General features: G+C 45.6%; 1 protein-coding gene across 1 annotated transcript in view; it reads right to left on the bottom strand.

Moving 5' to 3' along the window:
• The window catches only part of adss2 (adenylosuccinate synthase 2), an 86249-nt gene extending 62839 nt beyond the window's left edge, over positions 1-23410 (bottom strand). The window contains exon 1 of the mRNA XM_038815374.1: positions 23116-23410. Within this exon, the coding sequence (XP_038671302.1) occupies positions 23116-23328 (213 nt within the window). The 5' untranslated portion in view covers positions 23329-23410. The remainder of the gene's footprint in view (positions 1-23115) is intronic.
• Between the last annotated feature and the right edge of the window lie 2138 nt (positions 23411-25548).

Genomic DNA, 25548 nt, shown 5'->3' on the forward strand with positions numbered 1-25548 from the left:
CCACTTATCACCACACCACCACCCCATGGGCGGCACGGTAGCATAGTGGTTAGCACAGTTGACTCACAGCTCCAGGGTCCCAGGTTCGTTTCCCACTTGGGTTACTGCGCGGAGTCTGCACGTTCTCCCCGTGGGTTACCTCCGGGTGCTCTGGTTTCCTCCCACAGTCTAAAGACGTGCAGGTTAGGTGGATTGGCCATGCTAAATTGCCCTTAGTGTCCAAAAAGGTTGGGTGGGATTACTGGGATCGGGTGGGGGTGCAGGCTTGGGTAGGGTGCTCTTTGCAGGGGCTGGTGCAGACTCGATGGGCCTCCTTCAGCACTGTAAATTCTATGATCCCTGTAACCCCACCTAACCCAACCTTTTTGGACACTAAGGGCAACTTAGCATAGCCAGTCCACCTAACCTGGACATTTTTCGACTGTGGGAGGAAACCCACGCACACACGGGGAGAACGTGCAGACTCCACACAGTGACCCAAGCGGGGAATTGAACCTGGGACCCTGGAGCTGTGAAGCAACTGTGCTAGCCACTGTGCTGCCCCTGTTGCAGTGCAGTGCAGAAACATCCACCAGACTGACAGGCTGCAAATGGAGCCTAACCCATGAATCATTGATTTAGAAGCCTTGACCGTTACCTTATTACTGCTTTGGCGTTGAAAATGGCTAAATAGTCAATTAACAATCTAATAAGTAACGTTTCTATCACCTCAAGTGAATGAGAAGTGAACAAACATTTCTTCCAGTTGCATTCAAGAGTATTTAAGTTATAATAGTCAATTGGAACTACACTTTTTCTTTCTTTTTATAAATTTAGAGTACCCAATTATTTTTTCCAATTAAGGGGCAATTTAGAGTGGCCAATCTACCTATCCTGCACATCTTTGGGTTGTGGGGGTGAAACCCACGCAGACACAGGGAGAATGTGCAAACTCCACACAGACAATGACCCAGGGCCGGGATTCGAACCCGGGTCCTCAGCGCCGTAGGCAGCAATGCTAACCACTGTGCCACCGTGCTGCCCTGGAACTACACTTTTAAACGTATCAGGAGAACTCCAGTCTGCCTATGAGTTCATAAAAAGACAAAGACCAGGAATTTCCTCGAACATTCTCCAAATTGACTGCTGTAACTTCAGCGGAGATGGACAGCCAATCAAGAGAATCGCTGAGGGAATCCCTCTTGGTAGATGCTCATTGGCTCCTCTCCAATCCCATGGTACAATTCACACATTCAAGAAAGACCGAAAAGTTGCCTCTGGTTTCTAACTTCAGAGGAGGATGCTAACTGGCCAACTAACCTAGAGTATGGCTGGCAGGAAAGCACACGCGTGTATTTTGAGCTGAAAATGTACCTTTCACCATCGAGTGCAGCTCCCCAGTGATGAGCTACGTGTGGGCTTGACCGGGGAGAAACTCCCCGGTGTCCAAAAAAGTGTGGTTAGATAGCAGTGGGGAACTCGCTGACAAGAGCCGGGGTAGAAACCCCCAGAACCACCCCCCCCAACAAATGGCATATAGAAACTTTTCCATTAGATCGTGCCCCAGAATTTGGGAACTTGCATGTCCTACATTATTTTCTCAGTTTATTTACCTGAGCCCGGAGGCACAGGACTGCACTTCTCAATCCTGCTCATCTTTCCTGCCTCCAGCCTCACATTTTACTTTAAAAACATAATTTAGGTACTAAAACTTCACACAACTGAAAAGCATCTTACAGTTGCTTTTTTCTTTTAAGATTTGACGGGGTATATTGTACTTCAAAATAAAATAAGCCAAACTGAACAAAATGAATGCAAGTGGATGTGCGGCATGTAAAGAATGAGTGGCTTGCAAATGTCTTTAAATGGTGACGGATAAGCTATTTTATAGAAACATCAACAACAATTAATTATGGTGTAGTGCTCAAATGAACACCTGTTCAGCATAAGCAGGAATAGACCAATTGGGAAAAATTAAAATAGTCTCATAAACCTTCTTTGCGTTGGAAAAAGCCATGCGGAATTTATTAAATTCCTTCATGGTCCTCAGCCAAACCAAAGTCAGCTTTGCCACCGGAAGACTGTATTTGCTAGACATTTCTATAGACCTAATCAATGTTACTCCTCAAAATAGCTGTTGCTTTTGGCCCATTGCAATGCTTTCTTTCAGAGGTTTCTACTTCTTACTGATGTACATCTAACATCACAAAATCATGCTGCTTTAAAAACTGGTCCCACTTTTAGGTCCAGTGGGTTTTTGGAAAGAAACAAAATACCAGCATTTAAAAGGTTAGATCGTCCGTGTGGAGTTTGCACATTCTCCCCGTGTCTGCGTGGGTTTCGCCCCTACAACCCAAAAATGTGCAGGCTAGGTGGATTGGCTATGCTAAATTGCCCCTTAATTGGAAAAAATGAATTGGGTACTCTAAATTTTTTGAAAAAATGAAAATGAATGAAATGAAAATCGCTTATTGTCACAAGTAGGCTTCAAATGAAGTTACTGTGAAAAGCCCCTAGTCACCACATTCCGGCGCCTGTTCGGGGAGGCTGGTACGGGAAGGTAAAAGGTTAGATCCTGGTATGTATCAAACTAACACGGTCAGAAGCAGAGTAGAACTCCCTCCACTATCTTACAGCAGGTATTAACCATTACTTCATGCCGCATGATCAGCTTGACATTTCTATTTTGCACACCAGCCACTGTCATAGCCTTTAAGAGGAAACTATTTAGCTCTGAATTGCATGCTTGGATTGATACGGTTGAACTTCACTTTATTAATCACCCATGTGGTTATCTTGTGATCTGGGCTTGTCTGAAGGTCCATGCCTGGAGGTAAAGTCACAACTCTCTGGCCTACTGCACTACAAAACCTTTTGTTCGTTGTGCTCCACTGAACAAATTTGATCATGACATGTTAACAAAAGAATGAACTTGCATTTGTGCAAGACCTTAACATGGATATCCGAACACATGCATATTATTTTGAAGTTCTGTCACGATTGAAAGTATGGCAGCCATTTTGTACACAGCAAGATCCCAATAAACGACGAGTTACTTTTATTTTCGTCAGTTTTGACTGAAGGAGGAATGCTGGTCAGAACTCTGATTCTCTTTGATCTTCAATGGCCATCTAAAAGACAGGTGGCTAGGCCAGTTCTTGGTTCTGCCCTGAAATGTTAGCCTAAATTATGTACTCAAATCTCAGAGTCAGGCTTGAATGCTCAGCTTTTGGACTCAGTCATGAGAAAATTCAATTTAGTTCGGCTGACATATTCAGTAAACTTAACAGCGTAATCTTTCTTTTTAACTAATAGAGGCGTAAACAGTGATGAATATATTATAGTTTTTCTTTCTCAAAACTATAATCAGTCCAAGCTTCCACCAAATATAATGTAACAGAACTTAAATATTGGTGAGAAGAGAGAAATGTTGCTGAAGTTTTTCGGCTTCCACTCATCAGGACAAACCCACGAATGCCAAATTCAAACAATCACAACAATCTATACTACAGGAGAAAAGGGCGCTGATTGGTTGGCAGGTCAACTCTGATTGGCTGAGGCACTGCCATGGAGAAAGCGACAAGGACCAAAAGGCTCCTCAAAGCTGCGAAATAATTCAAAACAAAGCGCAAGGTTTGACGATATTCCATGCACTTCAGGTTGAAGATGGTTACATCAGCTTGTCTCTTTCGTTGATGCGCTGGGCTCCCTCATCATGGACGATATGGATACCTGTGGAGCCTCCTGCATCTTTTAGCTGTTTTAATTGTCCATCATCATTCACAACTGCACCGTGACAGAACTGCGGAGCTTTTCAGCAATTTTCATAGAGTACAAGTTACATGCAAGAAGTCTCAATTGGAAGATATGCAACCCCATGGCGATTACAGGACAGGTGACTCTGAGTGTGACTTTAAAATTGGGTGGAGGGAGAAAGACAGCAGAACTGTAGATGAGACGTCTTTCCCCTCCCTGAATGGAGTATTATTGCTCGGCAGTGGAAAGCAGAATATTTGAAGTCTGATCCTGCCCTCCTCGCATGCAAACCTATCTCTTTTTTTTAAAACCCAGAGCTGCTGAAGGCACATTGTACATCCCTACGTCTGTACTGGCTGAGATAAGGTAACTCATGACCTTCCTGATCTCCATGAGTAGAAGAGAGCAAGTTTATCTCAGCAAACAGCAGAGCTGTTTTGGGGAAGGGGTGCTTGGGGTCAGAACTCTGCTTCTCTTTGATCTTCAATGACCACCTAAAAGACAGGCGGCTAGGCCAGTTCTTGGTTCTGCCCTGAAATGTTAGCCTAAATTATTCACTCAAATCTCAGAGTCAGGCTTGAATGCTCAACTTTCGGACTCAGTCATGTGAAAATTCAAATTTAGTTCGGCTCACATATTCAGTAAACTTAACAGTGTAATCTTTCTTTTTAACTAATAGAGGCATAAACAGTGATGAATATATTGTAGTTTTTCTTTCTCAAAAACTATAATCAGTCCAAGCTTCCACCAAACATAATGGAATCTTCCATTCTAAGAGCCTTTTAAAACTTTTAAAGGTGTTCCATTCATTTGAATGTTGAGTTCTTCTTTTAAAAAGTATTTTTATTCCAATTTTCAACATTTTACTATAACACCGAACACACCCAAAATATTAAACCTGCTACACAAGAAAAGGTACCCCCATCACCCCCCCCCCCCCCCCCCCCCACCTCCCCCCTCCCTCCCCAGGCTCACCAGGCTAAATCGCTGGCTTTTAAAGCAGACCAAGCAGGCCAGCAGCACGTTTCGATTCCCGTACCAGCCTCCCCAGACAGGTGCCGGAATGTGGCGACTAGGGGCTTTTCACAGTAACTTCATTGAAGCCTACTCGTGACAATAAGCGATTTTCATTAACAGTCGACAGTAACCAGTTCTCCAAAATGCAGAATGAACAAACCCCAACTCTTGTGGAACCCATCACTCAGCCCCACTTTGGGCAAATTTCACCTTTTTCAGGATTCGAACCCCATTAGGTCCCCCCGGCACGTTGAGGCACAAGAGTGGAGAAGCTGAGCTCCACCCCAACAGAACCTACCTGTCAACATTCAGCGAGGTAAAGGCTAAAATATCTGTCCCCTCTCCTGTTTGCAACTCCGGCAGAACAGACACCCAAACACACCCATTCACTTGCGCAGTGACCCCTGCCAGAGCCCTCTCCTCCTGGATTTTTTAAACTACGCCCGCTGCAAGATCGCCACAGACAGGACAGGTACCGTGTAAAGGTCCGTTGACCTTGGGCGGGAATTTCTGGTCACCGGATGGGCTCAGCCGAAAGAATCCCACCCCCAGAAACACACAACAAACCAAGCCCCATCCCCGAAACTCTCCAACCCCCAGGCCACCAAAAGTAATGTTGAGGTATTCTTGCACTATACCAAAGTGCATGGGTTGCAGTGCAAGATCCAGGACAAATTCTTGTCAAACACACACAGCCGAGAAGCTTGTTGATAAGTAATGGGTGGAAATACTTAATAATACAAACTTACATTTAATCATAATAATCTTTCCTAGTGTCAGGGAGAACATGCAGACCCTGCACAGACAGTGACCCAAGCCTAGAATCAAACCCGGGTCCCTGGCGCCGTGAAGCAACAGTGCTAACCACTGTGCTACCGTGCCATCCAATAACTTGCCTTCAATACAGTAAAATGTCCCCAGAGCCTTCTCCGGACCATAAATTGACACCAAGCCACAGGAGGCGATATTAAGGAATGTCGTCAAGGAGGACAGTGAGGTTGGGAAGTGAAGAGGTTTGGGGTGGGAATTCCAAAGCTTAAGGGCTTGGCAGGAATTAAAATCAGGGATGTTCAAGAGGCCAGAATTGGAGGCAAACAGATGTCTTTGAGGGTTGCAGGGTTGGAGATTACAAAGATCGGGAGGCGCGAAACCATGAATAGATTTAAAAACAAAAAGGGAGAATTTTTAAATCAAGGCAATGCTTAACTAGGACATAGCGCAGATCCCGTGATACACAAACAGAAACTTGGTACAAGCTGGGGCATGGTTTGTATGATCACAAGTACAGTGTAAGGTCAGCCAAGAGATGGAATAGTCAAGTCTCGAGGTAACAAAGACATGGTTGAAGGTTCCAGCAGCATTTGAGATGATGCAGGGTGGATTTGTATGATGGCATAGCAGTGGGAATACACCGTCTTAGTGATGGCACGGATGTGTGGTCAAAACTCATCTCAGGATCAATTACAACACTGAAGTTGCAAACAAATAGTTTTGTCCAGCCGTAGATTGTCACTGAGGGAGGGATAAAGTTGGTGGCATGGACCAAAGACAAAGCTTTGGTCTTAATATTTCGTTGGAGGTAAGTTGTCAGCAGTTCAGACCTTTAGCGTTGGACTGGCACAAAGACAGTTCTGCTTCCCATCAACTTCACAACGATGTAATCGGGTAGGGGAAAAAAGACAGCAAACTCCACACTTGCTTTTCATCAAAAATCGTATAACGAACCCCACAATTTCAGAGGCTGGTGACAGGAAACCTAAAGACTACTAATTCTCACAAAGGGATCATTTTCTGGACATTCACATTCTGCTTTTATTCATGTCTGAGGGGACAAACAAAATAGATTCCACCAACACATTAGTCAGGAAATAAAAGGCTCGGTTTTGATGTACATGTGTTAATGGGATGCATTTGCACCAAAGCTCATCAACCAGAATAAAATGGACACAACACTCACTGTCAAAAGGAGTGCTTCCCAAATGGTTTGCTGTTGTGACTCCAGTGATTCACATTTGATGTGACCCCAGCCTGACAATTGCATGTGTGTGTGTGCGGGGTGTGGTGGGATGATTAAACCACACCACAAGGGAAAAGAAATCATGCACATTTAAGGGGGCCTCACAGCCAATCGCAGGATGTTTGAGCCAAATCTCCATTACATAGCTCCCATTGTGGTCTCGGAGCTTGCAACCCCAATTGCTCGTTCTGTGACCCTTCCTGGGAAACCCTGCCATAAACCTGTATCTGTTGACATATTTAGCCTGACTACTGATTGATAACAGTGATAACCAACACCAAAAATATGTACATAGCAGTGAATCCTTTTGTCGCTACCACTTGGTCCCAGATAATGCATGTAGTCATGTTACTGGCAAATGAACAAAATGGCATGCATTTCAAACCACAGCACCGCCAGTGGTAGGCTATGTTGGTGTTACCTTTTTCTTTCTAAGATGGTAATAACAGCAGGCATTACTGTCACAATAGGCATTACTAGCATCACTAAAATGCTTTGTTAATTATATCAGGGTATAGGTGTGACAAACAAAGTCTCAAGAATTATTTATATATTAACATTAAAACATCTCACATTTAAGCCTAATGCTATGAGATTTTCACATTACATAAATACCATGTCAAAAGGGTCCCTCACATGGCATGGCAATCAATATCTTTGTTTGCAATAAAATCTCAGCTTTTTAGTTTGGATTAGCAAATGCATTGGTGGTTCTTGTGCAGCCTAAAAACTTTTTTTAAAATCAATGACCAGAAGTAGCACAACAAACAGCAGCTCCCTTGTGGATTATACTGAAGGTCAAGCCATACAGCGGCATGCCCAGTAAGGCGTTACCAGAGGAAAAACTTGGCAATGAGGTTTAACAGCCTAATGCTAGCGCCCGAGTGTGTCTGATTTCAGCTCATCAAGAATCACAAGGAAGCCAAAGCTTTTTCTCCCAATGATCTTTCCCAGAACCAACCATAAGAAGCTATCCTGTCCTGTTGTTGGTTTACAGAATCACAGCATTTACAGGGCAAAAGGAGGCCATTCGGCCCATCGAATCTGCACCGGCCTTGCAAAGATCACCCTACCCGAGCCCATACCTCCACCCTCCCCGTAACCCAGTAACCCCACCCAACCTTTCTCTTGAACACCAAGAGCAATTTAGCGCGGCCAATCCACCTAACCTGCGCATCTTTGGACTGTGGGAGGAAACCGGAGCACCCGGAGGAAACCCACGCAGACACGGGAAGAATGTGCAGACTCCGCACAGACAGTGACCCAAACCAGGAATCGAACGTGGGACCCTGGAGCTATGAAAGAACTGTGCTAACCACTATGCTACCATATCAGAGACCTGGTCTGCTGTCCACGTCAAAGTGAACAAAATAGCTAACTGTCGGCCCTGCACAAAACCATGGATAGGCTATGATCTTAAATGTTTCATGTCAGCAAAGATGAAAATATGTTTCAATTATAAGGACGTAATACATAGGTCAACAACATGAGTGGAAAAAATTAGTTTCACTGGTAATTCCAGCTCTTTTGTTTAATAGCAGCTATATTCGTTGTCAGGGAAATATCTATTATTGAGCACTGGAATCTTTCCAAGTTATGACCAAAAGCAGAGTTTAAACAATGCCTATGACCAGAAACAGTGCTACAAAAGCATCTCAATAGAGTGAATAATGCAACCCATGTTTACATGGTTAGTAATTTATCCATGTGGTCTGTGGAATGTTTTGTGGCAACCACAATCCTCCCCATCATGTGGTCCTTGACTGGATTTGTATACAGTATTGTCACATGTAGAGAGGTACAGTGAAAATTATTGTCCAGCCAGATCATTCCATACATGAAAAAAAACATATGGCAAACATGGAAATACATAGGCATTGGGTGAAGCACACAGGAGTAGAGATGGTGTGTGAAGAGATCAGACCAGTCCATAAGAGGGTCATTCCGCAGCCTGGTAACAGCGGGGCTGTTTCTGAATCTGTTAAGTGCGTGTTTTCAGACTTTTGTATCTCCTGCCCGATGGAAGAAGTTGGAAGAAAGAATAACCAGGGTGGGAGTGGTCTTTGATTATACTGCCCACTTTCCCAAGGCAACGGGAGGTGTAGAGAGTAAATGGATGGGAGACAGGTTTTGTGTGATGGACTGGGCTGTGTTCACGACTCTCCATAGTTTCTAACGCTCTTGGATTGAGCAGTTGCCATACCAGGCTGTGATGCAGTCAGATAGGATGCTTTCTATGGTGCATCTGTAAAAGTTGGTAAGAGTCAATATGGACATGCCGAATTTCCTTAGTTTCCTGAGAAAGTACAGGCGCTGTCCAAAGATGTGCGGGGTTAGGTGGATTGGCCATGCTAAATTGCCCGTAGTGTCCTAAAAAGTAAGTTTAAGGGGGAGTTGTTGGGTTACGGGTATAGGGTAGATACGTGAGTTTGAGTAGGGTGATCATTGCTCGGCACAACATCGAGGGCTGAAGGGCCTGTTCTGTGCTGTACTGTTCTTCTTCTTCTGTTGTGCTTTCTTGGTCATAGCGTTGACATGGGGGGAGACCAGGACAGAAAATGATCTTAATAATAATCTTTATTATTGTCACAAGACGACTTAAATTAACACTGCAATGAAATTACTGTGAAAATCCCCAAGTGCCACATTCCAGTGCCTGTTCGGGTACACGGAGGGAGGATACAGAATGTCCAATTCACCTAACAGCATGTCGTGGGTTTGGGAGGAAACCGGAGCACCCGGAGGAAATCCACGCAGACACTGTAGCCATCTAAGATGGACACTGGGCTACAAAATGGAGAACCGCAAGGAACACAGGGAAAAACAGTCATAGTGAGGACACACAGCTTGCAAAAGACTGTTTTGCATTTTGCACGTACAGAAACCAGTTTCCAATAAGAGTTGCAGAGTTTCAGCCAAAGGTGCAAATGGGAAACAGATCTGCATATTAATGAGGTGATCCCGGCCCAGGCCCAGGTACAATAGAAACATTTAAGTATCGATGGATACTTTTCCATAGATGCCCAGACAGAATGGCGCCAAAGCAACCCAAAACAAAGAGACGTAGGGACCGCCCCAAACATCGAGAAACGACCCTAGGATTGGGGAGTTTGAAAGATATCGATTGGGAAAGACCCAATAGAGGAGGGAACCACCCCAAGGGGGCCTGAACCTCCTGAGACCTATAAAAAGGTCAAGCACATGACTCGGTCTGTTGCTTCCAGCCTCCGGCCCAAGTCTGTTGCTTCCAGACTCCGGCGCAGACCTGTTGCATCGCACCCTGACTCCAGTTTCATCACCGGCCGTTGAGCATCAGCCATCGAACTGTAAGTGCCAACACAACGATCGCTACGTGATCCAGACCTTGCTAGCCCTTGACAACTTTGCCAATCAGAAAGTTACAGACCAAGAACGGGACGAAGGCCTTGCTCCCTGACCATGCCTGTTCCTGCCTAGATAAGTATTTAGTTGTTTAGTATTAGAAGTAAGTTAGTCTCTTTAGCGTATGCATGAGTATTTATTATATTTGTTATAATAAACACCAATCGTTTGGACTTACTAATCGGTGTATGGATTTATTACTTTGAACCTGACCTTGATATACTTGTGACGGTGTCTCAATACGACACCTGGCGACTCCGAGCATAATTACACATACAGAGCCATAGTAGTGTTAAGCACACGGCCTTTAAACGGAGGCGTGTTAATCACACTCCAGTAAAACGAGCAACAACACGGAGAGAACGTGCAGCCTCCCCTCAGACAGTGACCCAAGCCGGGAATGGAACCTGGGACCCTGGCGCTGTGAAGCAACAGTGCTAACCACTGTGCTACCGTGCTTCCATTGTTGGCATTGTGCACACCTTAAGAATTTGAAGCTGTCAACCATCTCCCCCTCGGCACCATTGACGCAGATAGGGGTGTGTATGTTACTTTGCTTCCTGAAATCAATACCAGCTCTTTAGTCCTGCTGACATTGAGGGAGAAATTGTTGTTGTTACACCACTCCACCGGGTTCTCTATCTCCCTCCTGTATTCTGACTCATCATTGTTAGAGATCCGAACCACTACGGCCGTGGCCTCAGCAAACCTGCAGATGGAGTTGGAGCCAAATTGTGCCACAGTCGTGTGTGTAAAGGGAGTATAGTAGGGGGCTAGGTACGCAGCCTTGCAGGGCCCCGGTTGAAGACTTTCGTGGAGGAGGTGCTGTTGTTTATCCTCACTGATTGTGGTCTATGGGCCAGAAAGTCGAGGGTCCAGTTGCAGAGGGAGGAGCCAACTCTTAGGTTTTGGAGCTTTGATTTATTTTTTTTAATTTTAGAGTACCCAATTATTTATTTTTTCCAATTAAGGGGCAATTTAGCGTGACCAATCCACCTAACCTGCACAACTTTGGGTTGTGGGGGTGAAACCCACGCAGACATGGGGAGAGTGTGCAAACTCCACACGGACAGTGACCCAGGCCTGGGTTCGAACCCGGGTCCTCAGCGCCGCAGTCCCAGTGCTATCCACTGTGCCACATGCTGCCCTGGTTTTGGTGCTTTGATACAAACTTGGCTGGGATTATGTTGTTGTCAATGAATAAAAGTCTGACGTAAGAGTCCTTGTTGTCGAGATGCTCCAGGGATGAGTGTAGGGCCAGGGAGATGGTGTCTGATGTGGACCGGCTGTGGCGGTATGTGAATTGCTATGGACTGCCACAGCATCACTGTGGGGTGGGAGAATGAAACAGGGAACAAGTCCAGACTACTTCCATGCATCTCCCAGCAGAGCTCCATGCTATTCTGCTTCAGGGACACATGCATCTATGACATCTCACAACCGTACAGAGCAGCTGCCATTTTCAAGCACTGAAAATGATTGATGCCAAGAGTCTGAGCCCGATTCTGCAGCCAGACTGGGCTTCAATACACAACTGAATCGCTATCTGCTTAAAAGAATATAACTTATAAATTTGCACTTCCAACAGGGTCAGCCATAGCTCTACTGGTAGCATACTTGCCTCGGAGTCAGAACGCTGTAGGTACAAGTTCCACTCCGGGACTTGTGCATAAAAATCAAAGTAGACAGTCCACTGCAGTGCTAAAGGAGGGCTGCACTGCTGAAAATGCCTGTCTTTCAGATGAGATGTTAAGCCGAGGCCCGGTCTCTCCTCTCAGGCGGATCTAAAATATGCCACAGCACGATTTCAGAGCAGTGGAGTTATTCCCTGGGTCCCTGCCAGTATTTATCCCTCAATCAACATGACAAAGAGAGATTTGAATATTATCACATTACTGTTTAAGGTAGTTTGCTGTGCGCAGATTTGCTGTGCGCAGATTAGCTGCCCCATTTCCTACAACAATGACTACACTTCAAAAAAGGTATTTTAGCGATTGTATCGCACTTTGTGATATCCTGTAGCTGCGAAAGGCACAAAATATATGCACGCCATTACTTTCTTTCAATTAATACAATGCAGTCACACTAATATGTTAAAAGGAACATTATTTTTAATGTATTCACTTTACTTAAATACCAATTACACAACCAACAAACAGAACAAACAAACTCATGAGGGCCCCTATGATTCCAGACCCACAGCAATGTTGCTAACTCTTAACTGCCCTCTGAAAAGCAATCTCAAGGGCAATAAACGTCGTCATCCCATGAACTAATTAAAAAAAGCAAAATAACTTGTGATTTTGCGTGTTAACTGTTGGCCCATCTCCCGTGGGAAAACAGAGATTGGATGGCTAAATATTTAATAAAAAAAAAATCCCTGCTTTAGGAAAAATAGCGTTTTTGGTGGGAATTAGTGGGTAAAGCAAAGTGGAATTACATTCAATTCTTTACAGGCAGTCCTAGAACCATAGAATCCCTACATTGCAGAGGGCGACCATTCGGCCATCGAGTCTACACCCACCCTCAAAAGAACCAATAATTTCTTCTCAATTTGCGCATAACGGTGCTTGGTGTCCGCCAGCGATCTTGAAGGAAACGCAATGGGACATTGCGTGCTGTCATCCCATGCATGGGCCAGCACCGCCCCAATGCTGCAAGGGGAAGCATAAACGTTAAAATGAGAGGCCTAATCGGATCATAGTGTCTAAGAAGTTGTTCCTATTAAGAAGCACATAATCTTTATTGTCACAAGTAGGTTTACATTAATATTGCAATGAAGTTACTGTGAAAAGCCCCGAATCGCCACATTCCACGCCTTTTCGGGTACACAGAGGGTGAATTCAGAATGTCCAAATTACCTAACAACACGTCTTTTGGGACTTGTGGGAGGAAACCCACGCAAGGAGAATGTACAGACTCCACAGTGACCCAAGCTGGGAATCGAACATGGGACTCTGGAGCTGTGAAGCAACAATGCTAACCACTGTGCTACCGTGCTGTCAACATAGTTGACTAGAATTACAGAATCTCTACAGTGCATGAGGCCATTCGGTCCATCGTGTCTGCACCGACCTTTGAAAAGAGCACCCCACCTAGGCCCACTCCCCCACCCTATCCCCACCTAACCTTTTTGGGCACCAATGGGCAATTTAGCATGTCTAATCCATCTAACTTGCACATCTTTGGACTGTGGGAAGAAACCCACGCAGACATCGGGAGAAAGTACAAACTCCCCACAGTCACCCACGGTTGAAATCGAACCCGGGTCCCTGGCCCTGTGAGGCAGCAGTGCTAACCACTGTGCCATCATGCTGCCCAGTCCTCAGATTTACGATTAGGTGCAGTTCTCTGGAACAAATTATAGGTTGAAAAGTCATAACTTGCAACCAATTTTCTCTTCTCTTGGGCAGTCCCCTAAAATTGAGGATGTCTTGCATCCACTCCTGGGAGGTGGGATCTGCAGTGGCTGAATAGTCCAATCCTGGACCAGTAGACACTGCCACAGGTTTGTCAGGTGGTGCTTGTTGAGGTGGGTGGGATTCTGTGCTCTCCTTCCGCTGTTTACGTTTGGCCTCTGCATGCTCCACCCTACGACACTGAGGATTGGCATGTTCACAGATTTCTTTATTTCCAGTTTGAGCATTCTAAGGCAAACGATTGCCGCATGTCGATGGGGATGTTTCATTTATTTCGGGAGGCTTTCAGAGTGTCCTTGTAGCACTTCCTCTGCCTGCTCAGCGATCACTTGCCATTGCGGAGCTCGGTGCAGAGCACTTGTTTCGGGGGTCTTGCGTTGGGCATGTGGGCTGCCCATCACAGCTGGCCGAGTGTAACCAGTGCCTCGATAGTGGGGATATTGGCCAGGGGGAGGACACTCACGTTGGTACGCCTATCTTGCCAAAGGATTTGCAGGATTGCGCAGAGGCATAGGCGATATCTCTCCAGGGATTGGAGGTGCTGGATTTGAGGTCTCGATCTTTGAACACTCTGTTCCTCGGGCATCCGAAAGCTGCATTGGAGTGGATGCTGGATTTTGTTGTCAATGTCTGCTCGCATCAGGAGGAGGCTCCAAAGGCATGGGAAATTATCCACATTGTCCAGGGGCTCGGCGTGGATCTTGATAGTTGGGGGGGGGGGGCAGTTTTGTGTGGCAGGAAGGGCTGGTAGAGACCCTTTGTTTTCTGGATTTTTAGTCTGAGACCCATTCTCTCATATGCCTCAGTAACTGTGTCGGCGATGGTTTGCAGCTCGTCCTCTGAAAAACTCAGGGCACAATTTTCTCCAAACACCATGCAAATGTGATTGTGGGAGTGATTTAATTGGGACTGATTGTGGGAGTAATTTAATTGGGAGTGATTTAATTCCATGCCACACCTATGTTCTTAACTGCATGGTAAATGCTGAAGCCCTTCCAGAATGCAGATCTACCTTCCTTGTCAGTTGCCCTGATGGCCTGGGCAAATGTGGGCCGAAGGCCTTCAAGGACCCAGTCTATGGGTTGCAACAGTGAGGTGGTGTTGTGGGGGGCAGGGATACTCTGTTGACGTCAGGGTGTATGTCATCAAGGAAGGTTGGATAGATAACCAGGAGTATTGCTGACTGTTAACAAAGCTTTAAATGCAGGATTGATTTTGCTGCAATACTCCCTGACATTTGGCACAAAACAATGGTTAGAGATCTTAAATGACGCTATTGTGCCCGCCTCTACCACCTGCGTTCCAGGCACCCACCACCCTCTATGTAAAGAACTTTCCACGCATATCTCCCTTAAACTTTTCCCCTCTCACCTTGAACTCGTGACCCCTAGTAATCGAGTCCCCCACTCTGGGAAAAAGCTTCTTGCTATCCACCCTGTCTATACCTCATGATTTTGTAGACCTCAATCAGATCCCCCCTCAACCTCCGTCTTTCTAATGAAAATAATCCTAATCTACTCAAATCTTTCTTCATAGCTAGTGCTCTCCATACCAGGCAACATCCTGGTGAACCTCCTCTGCACCTTCTCCAAAGCATCCACATCCTTTTCGTAATGTGGTGACCAGAACTGTACACAGTATTCCAAATGTGGCTGAACCAAAGTCTTCTACAACTGTAACATGACCTGCCAACTCTTGTACTCAATACCCCTTCCAGTGAAGGAAAGCATGCCGTATGCCTTCTTGACCACTCTATCGACCCGCGCAGCCACCTTCAGGGTACAATGGACCTGAACACCCAGATCTCTCTGTACATCAATTTTGCCCAGGGCTTTCCCATGTACCGTATAGTTCGCTCTTGAATTGGATCTTCCAAAATGTATCACCTCGCATTTGCCTGGATTGAACTCCATCTGCCATTTCTCCGCCCAACTCTCCAATCTATCTATATTCTGCTGTATTGTCTGACAGTCCCCTTCACTATCTGCTACTCCACCAATCTTAGTGTAATCTGCAAACTTGCTAATCAGACCACCTATACCTTCCTCCAGATCATTTATGTACATCACAAACAACAGTGGCCCCAGCACGGATCCCTGTGGAATCCCACTGGTCACAGTTCTCCATTCTGTCTCCTGTTGCCCAGCCAGTTCTTTATCCATCTAGCTAGTACACCCTGGACCCCATGAGACTTCACTTTCTCCATCAGCCAACCATGGGGAACCTTATCAAATGTCTTACTGAAGTCCATGTATATGACATTTACAGCCCTTCCCTCATCAATCAACTTTGTCACTTCCTCAAATAATTCTATTAGGTTTGTAAGACATGACCTTCCCTGCACAAAACCATGCAGCCCATCATTGATAAGCCCATTTTCTTCCAAATGGGAATAGATCAGTATCTTCTCCAGCAGCTTCCCTACCCCCTCAGTATCTTCTCCAGCAGCTTCCCTACCACGTCAGGCTCACCGGTCTATAATCATCTAAATTATCCCTGCTACCCTTCTTAAACAAGGGGACAATATTAGCAATTCTCCAGTCCTCCGGTACCTCACCCGTGTTCAAGGATGCTACAAAGATATCTGTTAAGGTCAAAGCTATTTCCTCTCTCACTTCCTTCAGTAACCTGGGATAGATCCCATTCGGACCTGGGGACTTGTCCACCTTAATGCCTTTTAGAATACCCAACAGCTCCTCCACAAACCACCTTCTGGTTACAGTGATGGATGAGGGGCGACTTGATGGGAGGTTTATAAGATGATCAGGGGAATAGATAGAGTAGACAGTCAGAGACTTTTTCCCCGGGTGGAACAAACCGTTCCAAGGGGACATAAATTTAAGGTAAATGGTGGAAGATATAGGGGGGATGTCAGAGTAGGTTCTTTACCCAGAGAGTACTGGGGGTATGAAATGCACTGCCTGTGGAAGTAGTTGAGTCGGAAACATTAGGGACCTTCAAGCGGCTATTGGATCGGTACATGGATTAGGGTAGAATAATGGGAGTGTAGATTAATTTATTCTTAAGGGCATCACGGTAGCATTGTGGCTAGCGCAATTGCTTCACAGCTCCAGGGTCCCAAGTTCGATTTTGAACTGTCTGTGTGGAGCCTGCACATCCTCCCCATGTGTGCGTGGGTTTCCTCCGGGTACTCCGGTTTCCTCCCACAGTCCAAAGATGTGCAGGTTGGGTGGATTGGTCATGATAAATTGCCCTTAGTGTCCAAAATTCTATGATTACCTTAGGACAAAAGTTCGGCACAACATCGTGGGCCGAAGGGCCTGTTCTGTGCTGTATTTCTCTATCTATCTATCTATACAATTGACTGCTCTACCTAAATGTTACCTACAAACTTAAATATGCAACTATACTCCTTCACCTGCATCATGGATCCCATTAAATGGGAAATGCTGAGGCCTTAGTACCGATCCTTGAGGAACGCCAGTAAGTCAGAGGGCATTCATTTAATTCTATGCTGTGTCTACTACCTGGAAAACAATCAATCCATATTTAGTTCCACATGTCCCCATTTTGCTAATAATTGCATTTGGAATTTTATCAAATGGCTTTGGAGTCCATTAAAACAACATCCATCGACACATCTGTCCACCTAGTTAGTAAGCTCTTCGAAAAATTTGATACATCAGTCAGACGTCACCCACCATTCATAAATCCATGCTGAATCTCTGATCAATTCAAGCCGGTCAGATGGAATTTTTGCAGCTCCATCGCAGTGGGGCCGGAAAACGTGACAGGCCATTCAAAAGTTCATCGACATCGACAGGACGGGAAAATCACGCCGGCACAAATCATTGATGCTGGTAGGGCAGGTTGAGAAAGTGGCTACAAACGCATGAGATTTTGGAGTTTATAATCAGAGGCAGAGAGTATAAAATCAAGGCGGTTATCGTGACCTTTATGGGAAAAGAAAGTTTAGTATCAACTGGGGTATTGTTTCCAGTTCTGGGGTCCACACTTTAGGAAGTATATGAAAGGTTTTAGAGGGGGGTGCAGAATAGTGAAGTGTTCAAAGTCACCAGGCGCCCAGACAGAGTAGATAGTTGAGAACCAAAGGACACCAACACAATGTGATTAGCAAAGGAACCAGCGATGACATGAAAGAAAACCTTTTTGCACAGCAACTGGTTAGAATATGGAATGCACAGCCCGAGAAAGTGTAGAGGCTGTGCAAGCAGTACTTTGAAAAGGTAATTGGATAAGCACAAGAGAAAAAAAAATAATTAGAGTAAGGACCGGGGAATAATACTGGCTAAATTGCTCTTATTGAGATCAGGTATGGACATGATGGATGAATGGCCTTCTTCTGTGCTGTAACAATTCTGTGATTTTACTCTTTCACTCAATCCATGGTGATAACAGGTCTGTAGATTCTCTCTCCTATCTTAAATAACAGGAGAGACATTGACAATTTTCCTATCCAGGGCACAATTCCTGAACCTAGAAAATTCGCCAATAAAGGTTTAAGAAATACAGTAACGTCTAGCAAACCCAGATCAACACTTGAGTGGGCCAGCACAGTAGCATAGTGATTAGCTTAGTTGCTTCACAGCTCCAGGGTCCCAGGTTCGATTCCCGGCTTGGGTCACTGTCTGTGTCTGCACGTTCTCCCAGTGTCTGGGTGGGTTTCCTCCAGGTGCTCTGGTTTCCTCCAGGTGCTCTGGTTTCCTCCCACAGTCCAAAGATGTGCAGGTTAGGTGGACTGGCCGGGCTAAATTGCCCTTAGTGTTCAAAAAGGTTAAGTGTGGGTTATTGGGTTACGGGGATAGGGTAGAGACGTGGGCTTGAGTAGGGTGCTCTTGATAAGGGCCGGTGCAGACTCGATGGGCCGAATGGCCTCCTTCTGCACTGTAAATTCTATGATGATTCGCTGATAACATGTGTTATAAAAGAGTATTACTGTACAGAAATAGCAGTGATATCTGCAAACCTATGGGAACTACACATTGGACTGAAAGTTTTGCTGCAGGCACATCCTGAAATCCTCACTGGGATAAGATGTAGAGTATGCAGGATTCTTCCTCAAGAACAAAAGAATGTCACAACAAAACATGACATGTAATAGTCAGATCATTCAGTTTTATGCATTTTCATTACTGTGAATCATTAGTGTGGAGAATGTGGGCAGGAAAAAATGCAACTGAAAATGCTATTGTGCACAAATAAATAATGCCTCCTCTACATGCCAGAATCACACGGGCTACTGGGAGGGTGGTGGGTGAATGGAACCACTTCCCCACTCCCCTAATTCTGTATCAAACAGACCACAGTTGGCTCTAATCTGATACAATTTGAAGTACTATGGTAACAGTATGGTGACGTATTTAAGCATAACCTGTAGGATAGTTTCTGTTGCAAGAGTGAAAACTTCCCTCTAGTTCGTACTTATGCTCATAACCGCCTGTGTCCAACAGGTTAAAAGTGAGCAGGACCCATTTCCTAATTTTAATACAATGTGCAGATGTTGTCAATGCAATGTTGTGTCTGAGCAATGCAGCAGGGTGGTTTCTGCAACAGCAGCTAGGACTATTACAAAACTGCTTCATGCAGCAGTTCTAGACATATAAATGTGGCACCATAATTCAGAATGTACTGACAAGGAACTTGCTCTGCCACCTGCTGCTTCAGCAAAGAATATTCAATGGCCAAGGTCACCTTGAAAAGGGAAGACACGGGCAGCCCTGCTTTCAATTACCATTTCCAAGCAGGTGAGAGCCAATGTGTCATAACACTGCTCCAATGGTAACCATGCTGCCCAAGGGCAAGGTTTGGTCTGAATATTTTCCGTCATGGAGTTTGAAGGTGGCTCTGTTTTGTGATGGAATGTACATGGAAGAAAATTGCATTAGTTACAGTTCTACGGTTGCCAAGCGATAGGGAGAGAATTTAAACTTCAGAAGAGAAGTTGCTTGTTTTGTTGACAGTTTTGCCTCATTGCTATGGAGCAATAGAAGCAAAACATTATCTGCTTACCTTCCTACTTCTTTCACCATATTAAAGTTACATTACCAAGCTGGTCTTTTTGTGTTTCGCCTCCATATTGTGTCTCTATAGTAACCATAACAACCCAGTCAAGAAAATAAGCACCTCTTTCAGAAACATAACTTGCTTATGGTTGACAGTGTTATTCCAAAATAGCAACGTCCGGATCCATTCCAACAGGAAACAAAACCAAGTAAAAACGCAAAAACTCTTTATGCAGTGTGTTCAGCAGACTCACCAAATAAAGCCTTTACATAGAAGCAGCCAAGGTGCTGTGTAGGGCATGAACAGAAGGAACATTGTTGCAGCGATAGCAAAAAAGCTTATGGACACAGAATTGGCCAAGTAGAGACAATCATGATAGTTATTTCTGATAATGCTAGAATTTCAGCACAGCAGTTTGGGAGATTGAAACTTCCAACAAAAAACAAGAGCTTTTCTTTCAATTTACCTGGTGGGCTCACTCTATAAATAATAGTACTCTTTAATTCCCATTCATCTTTTCAGGGCATCATGCTACAAATACTTTAATTCTGCGCTCAAAGTTTGGCATGTCAGTGTTGGTGATAATGTTTTTCCACTAAGCCGAATGCATCATACATTTTTAACCCCTGGAATGCCTGCCCTCAAAGCACTGTGGCTGTATTTACACCACAGGAGCTGCAGTGGTTTAAGAAAGCATTTCACCACCACCTTCTCAATGGACAATAAATACTGGTCAAACCAGCGATGCCCACTCCATGAGCAAATATTTTCAAAATCATATACAGGAGAAACTTACATTTAAACAGCATTTAATCACATCCTTTGGAAATATCCAACGGCGCTTCAAATTTGATTAATTACTTTTAAGTGCATTGGTGTGCAAGAGAATTTGACAGCCAAGATTCCGCAAACAAAAATGAAGTTGAATAGCTAAATAATGCAATTTTGCTGACAATGGCAGAGACACAAATATTGGCCAAGACACAACAAGGAACGTTTTGTCTACTACAAACAGTACCATGATTTTTTTTTTAAAATCTTAAGAGCTTAAGCACTATTGGAGAATATGTTAACGGTGCTATACAAATGGAATTTTTTGCTGTTGTAGTTCAGAAGAGATGCAAGTGCTTTAGGAAGGAAGTGTTTTGAGAAAAACAGGCACAATCCTCATTAAAGAGAAACCCACAACTTTTTAAGACACAACAAAAACGCGGTAGTTCCATGGTGCTTGCTCACAATGAAACACTGCAAGGCCTCACTCAATTATTTAAGTGCAGTGACTGTTATGTAGGAAGACAAAGGTCTGTGAACATTAAAAAATATGATGTGCTTGAATGCAATGTGTTAAAAAATAACTTTTTTAAGAGAACTATATTGGCAAGTTTTGCCTCAGCTCGTTTTGAAACAGGCAAAGCAATCGCCATTGTCTCCAAATGGAGAGGAGTGTGCGCCCTTGGCCGATTTTAATGCTCATCTGAAAGGAATAATCAAATTCCTTGCACTTCTGTATCCTCTGTAGAATTTTTTTTTAAATGGAAGGTCGCGTCTGATGTTTTCTTTGTCAAAGTATTTAATTACTGCGTCTGCTAGGATGTTGGAAACTGAAATGAGATCAAGGTTAGAGCCGGGTGTGGAAGTGGTCTGTTACTCACACACTAACAGTTAGTCAAGAACATGTGGCTGACTCAGTGAAGTATTCTCCCACCAAGGACATTAGAAACCATGTGAAAGCTGAAAGATTTTTTTTCCCCTTGTGGAAGAGAGTAGAATAGAGAGAGGCAATAACAGTTTAAAAATGAAAGATTCTCCCATTTAAGACAGAAATTAGTCTTTTTCTCTCTCAGTTGGTTGACAGTCTGTGGAATGTGCTGTCCAACGAGTGGCGGAGAATGGGTCATCAGAAATGTTTAATGCTGGCTTAGATAGATTCCTGACTGACAAGGGAGTTAAAGCAAATAGAGGATGGAAGGAAAGTAGAGTTGAGATTAGGCATAATCAAATGTGAGGGGCCAAATGACCTACTCATACATACAAAATAGGCCACGTAGGCCATTCTGCTCCTCGAGCCTGCTCTGCCATTAGATAAGATCATGCCTTTTGTGTTTCAAATTCCACATTTACATCTACCCCGATAACATTCAATTCATTTACCCAAGAAGAATTTATCTACCTCCGCCTTAAAGATATTCAGTGATCCCGCTTCCACCGCCTTCAGGGGCAATAAGTTCCAAAGTCGTACAACCCTCAGCAAAAACAAATTCCCCTCCTGTCCTAAAAGGAGACTCCTAATTTTAAAGTTGAGCCCCTTAGTCCTGGATTCACCCACAAGAGGAAACATCCTTTCCCGTCCACCTTGCCAAGACTGTTCAGGACCGTATATACTTCAACCAAGTCACCCCTCACAAAACTCCAATGGAAACAAGTTCAGTCTGTCTAACCTTTCCTCATAAGACAACTCACTCATTCCATATCAATCTGATAAACCTCCTTGAAACTGCCTGTACCTGTATACTAGCTTTTGGTGACTCATAATCCTGCTTCAAATTCCTATGTTTGTACGAATTAAGGGTAAGATTTTAAACCAACAATATAGTAATGCAGAATTCACTTGGGGAAAGTGGAGAAAACAAAGATCTATACCATTTCTCCCAGTTTTGAGGAGCACAAAGAGAATAAAGAAGAAACAGTGTCCTCAGTGTCAAAATCCAAATACATCGCAGCCAGAGTCTGCTCAATGGATGGAAAAGGGGAGAAAGGAGAGGGGGAGAGAGATCAAGCAATTGGTGAGAAAGAAAGCGGAGAGATAGAAATGAGAATGAAAACAATGTGTAGAGGGGGGTGAAAGGGATGAAGGGGGAGGGGGTGAAGGGGGAGGGGGTGAAGGGGGAGGGGGTGAAGGGGGAGGGGGGTGAAGGGGGAGGGGGTGAAGGGGGAGTGAAGGGGGGTGAAGGGGTGAGGGGGGTGAAGGGGTGAGGGGGATGAAGGGGGTGAAGGGGTGAGAGGGTGTGAAGGGGTGAGAGGGTGTGAAGGGTGAGGGGGAATGAAGGGGTGAGGGGGTGAAGGGATGAGGGGGTGAAGGGATGAGGGGGTGAAGGGATGAGGGGGTGAAGGGGTGAGGGGTGAAGGGGTGAGGGGGTGAAGGGGTGAAGGGGTGAGGGGGGTGAGGGGGGTGAGGGGGGTGACGGGGTGAGGGGGGGTGAAGGGGTGAGGGGGGTGAGGGAGTGAGGGGGTGAGAAGGAGGGTGTGAAGGGGTGAGGGGGTGTGGAGGGTGAAGGGGTGAGGGGGTGAAGGAGAAATGGAAGTAGGAAAATGGGAAGCAGAGATTTATGGAGAAAGGGGTGGAGAAGGAGAAAGGGGGAGGAGAGAGTGTGAGGACAAAGGAGAGAGAAATAAATGCAAAGAAATCGATGCAAAGAAAGGGGGAAAGGGGATATCAGAGGGGTAGAGGTTGGGGTGCTGTGTTAGAGTTTGTTGATAGTCTCCACCTCGCTAATGTTTAGGAACCGACGGCATGGCCCGGCTTGAACGCCGCCGGGGCCGGGGCCGGGGCCTCTCCCTCACCTGGCACCGGCACACGATATCCGCATCCTGCGCCAGCATATCCACCACTTTGCCTTTCCCTTCGTCTCCCCATTGCGCGCCCAGCACCACCGCCACTCGGTTGCCCAGCTCCGGCTTCTTGAGCCGCGGCCTCGGCCTCTCGTCCGTCTCCGGCCCGCAGCTCAGCTCGCCGTTGTGGCCCAAGCCTCCTCCGCCGGCTCCGTTCTCCGTCATGGTCGCCCCCCAAGTTACCGTCCCTGCGGCGTGCGGCTTCCCTGTCAGTGAGAGGCGGTGCAACGCAGCGCCGGCCCCTCCCCCGCCGCATTTCCCGCTCTCCCTGCCTGAGGAAGGCCTCCTCCTCCCGCTCCTCCCTCTAAACTCGCCCCTCCCCACACACACACACACAACTCTTCACATTTGAGTGGGATCTTGCTGTGCGCAGAAAAATCCCCGCTCCATTTCCTCACACCAGCAGAGAACATACAATACAGAAGGAGGCCATTCGGCCCATCGAATCTGCACCGACCCACTTAAGCCCTCACTTTCACCCCATCCCCTTAACCCCTCCTAACCTTTTTGGACACTAAGGTCAATTTAGCATGGCCAATCCACCTAACCCGCACATCTTTGGACTGTGGGAGGAAACCGGAGCACCCGGAGGAAACCCACGCAGACACGGGGAGAACGTGCAGACTCCGCACAGACAGTGACCCAGCGGGGAAATCGTACATGGGACCCTGGCACTGTGATGCTACAGTGCTAACCACTTGTGCTACTGTGCTGCCCAAATGGTCAGTGGCACCTCGCTGACTGGCACCCTTATCAATATTCACCCAAATCTCTGCTTCTTTCTGATTTAAATGCTCCCACTGTGGCTCTCCTGCGATGCTGTGCAGGTCAGTGCATAGGGGCTGAAAAATATCTGCACTGCTGATGGCATTTTTATACCAGGCTATATATTCCTCTGCTGTTCTTCCAAGTTTCATTCAAATAACAAGTGCGCCACAAGGGATATTAAATGTCAAAGTTTGATACCCAGCCACATAAGTAGAACATAACAGATAGAAGCCGGAACAGGCCATTCGGCCCCTCAAGCCTGTTCCTCCAGTCAATAAAATCACAGCTGATCTGACTGTGGTCATAACGTTTCACTTTTCTCCTTGCCCCCTCCATAACTCAAACCCTTTGTCGGTCAAAATTCAAACTCAGCTTCAAATATATTCACCCACCGCTGCTCTCTGCAGGAACACAATTGAAATGAAATGAAATGAAAATTACTTATCGTCACAAGTAGGCTTCAAATGAAGCCCCTAGTCGCCACATTCCAGCACCTGTTGAGGGAGGCTGGTACAGGAATTGAACCGTGCTGCTGGCCTGCCTTGGTCTGCTTTAAAAGCCAGCGATTTAGCTCTTTGCTAAACCAGCCCCAATTCTAACAACCCTCTCAGAGAAGAAATGCTTCCTCATTGCTGTTTTAAATGGAAGACTTTTTTGAAAATATTTTAATTCAAGTTTTTAATATTTTAACATTTTAAATACACAACAAAGCCAAAAACAACCCAACCCCCCACCCAATAACCTAGAACAAAAACCCCACTTTTCCCCCCTCCCCCTTAACAGCTGATGGTAACTAGCGCTTTAAAATGTAATACAAACAAATTCCATCTTTTGTGGAACCCCTCACTTGCTCCCCTCAAAACAAATTTGACCTTCTCCAAATACAGGAACTCCAACAGATTCCCCCAGACTTACAGAGGCACAGGGTGGAGAAGTTGACCACCAACTCAACAGGACCCGCCTATGAGCAATCAGCAAGGCAAAGGCTAAAATATCCACCCCTGCTCCCGTCCGCAGCTCTGGCAAGTCTGGCACCCCAAATATGGTCCCGAGGGGACTGGCCTCCAAATCCACAAGCAAGATCGCTGACATTGTGCTGAAGAACGACCTCCAAAATTTCCCCAACTTCAGGCAGGACCAGAACAAATAGACGTGGTTACCCCTGTGTACCGCTTTAACTGTATCAATCCGAGCCTCACACACAAAGTTGAGACATTCACTTTTCACAGCGCCTCACACCAGAACCCCTCCTCCAGCGCCATCCCCTGCTCCTCCTCCCACTTGGCCTTAACCCTCTGCAGAGATGCCATATTCTACTCCGAAATCCTCCTGTGGGTCGCTGATCACCACCCTTCTGGCCTCATCACTGATAACACCTCTCCGGCAGCGAGAAGGGCGATGCCACCATAAAAGTCAGGGAACATTCTTCGCAAAATCCCATACCTGCATATGCCTAAAACCTCTCCCACGGGATCCCAAACATCTCCCCCAACTTCTCCAAATTTGCAAACAGCTCGTCTAAGAATAAGGCCTTCATTTCCATCATCCACAATACAGTCAAGGTGACTGAGTTGACTTCTCCCAGAATTCTCTTCTGCAACCTCTGCTGGATGATGA

This window comes from Scyliorhinus canicula, chromosome 1 (genome assembly GCF_902713615.1).
Source record: "Scyliorhinus canicula chromosome 1, sScyCan1.1, whole genome shotgun sequence".
NCBI lineage: Eukaryota > Metazoa > Chordata > Chondrichthyes > Carcharhiniformes > Scyliorhinidae > Scyliorhinus > Scyliorhinus canicula.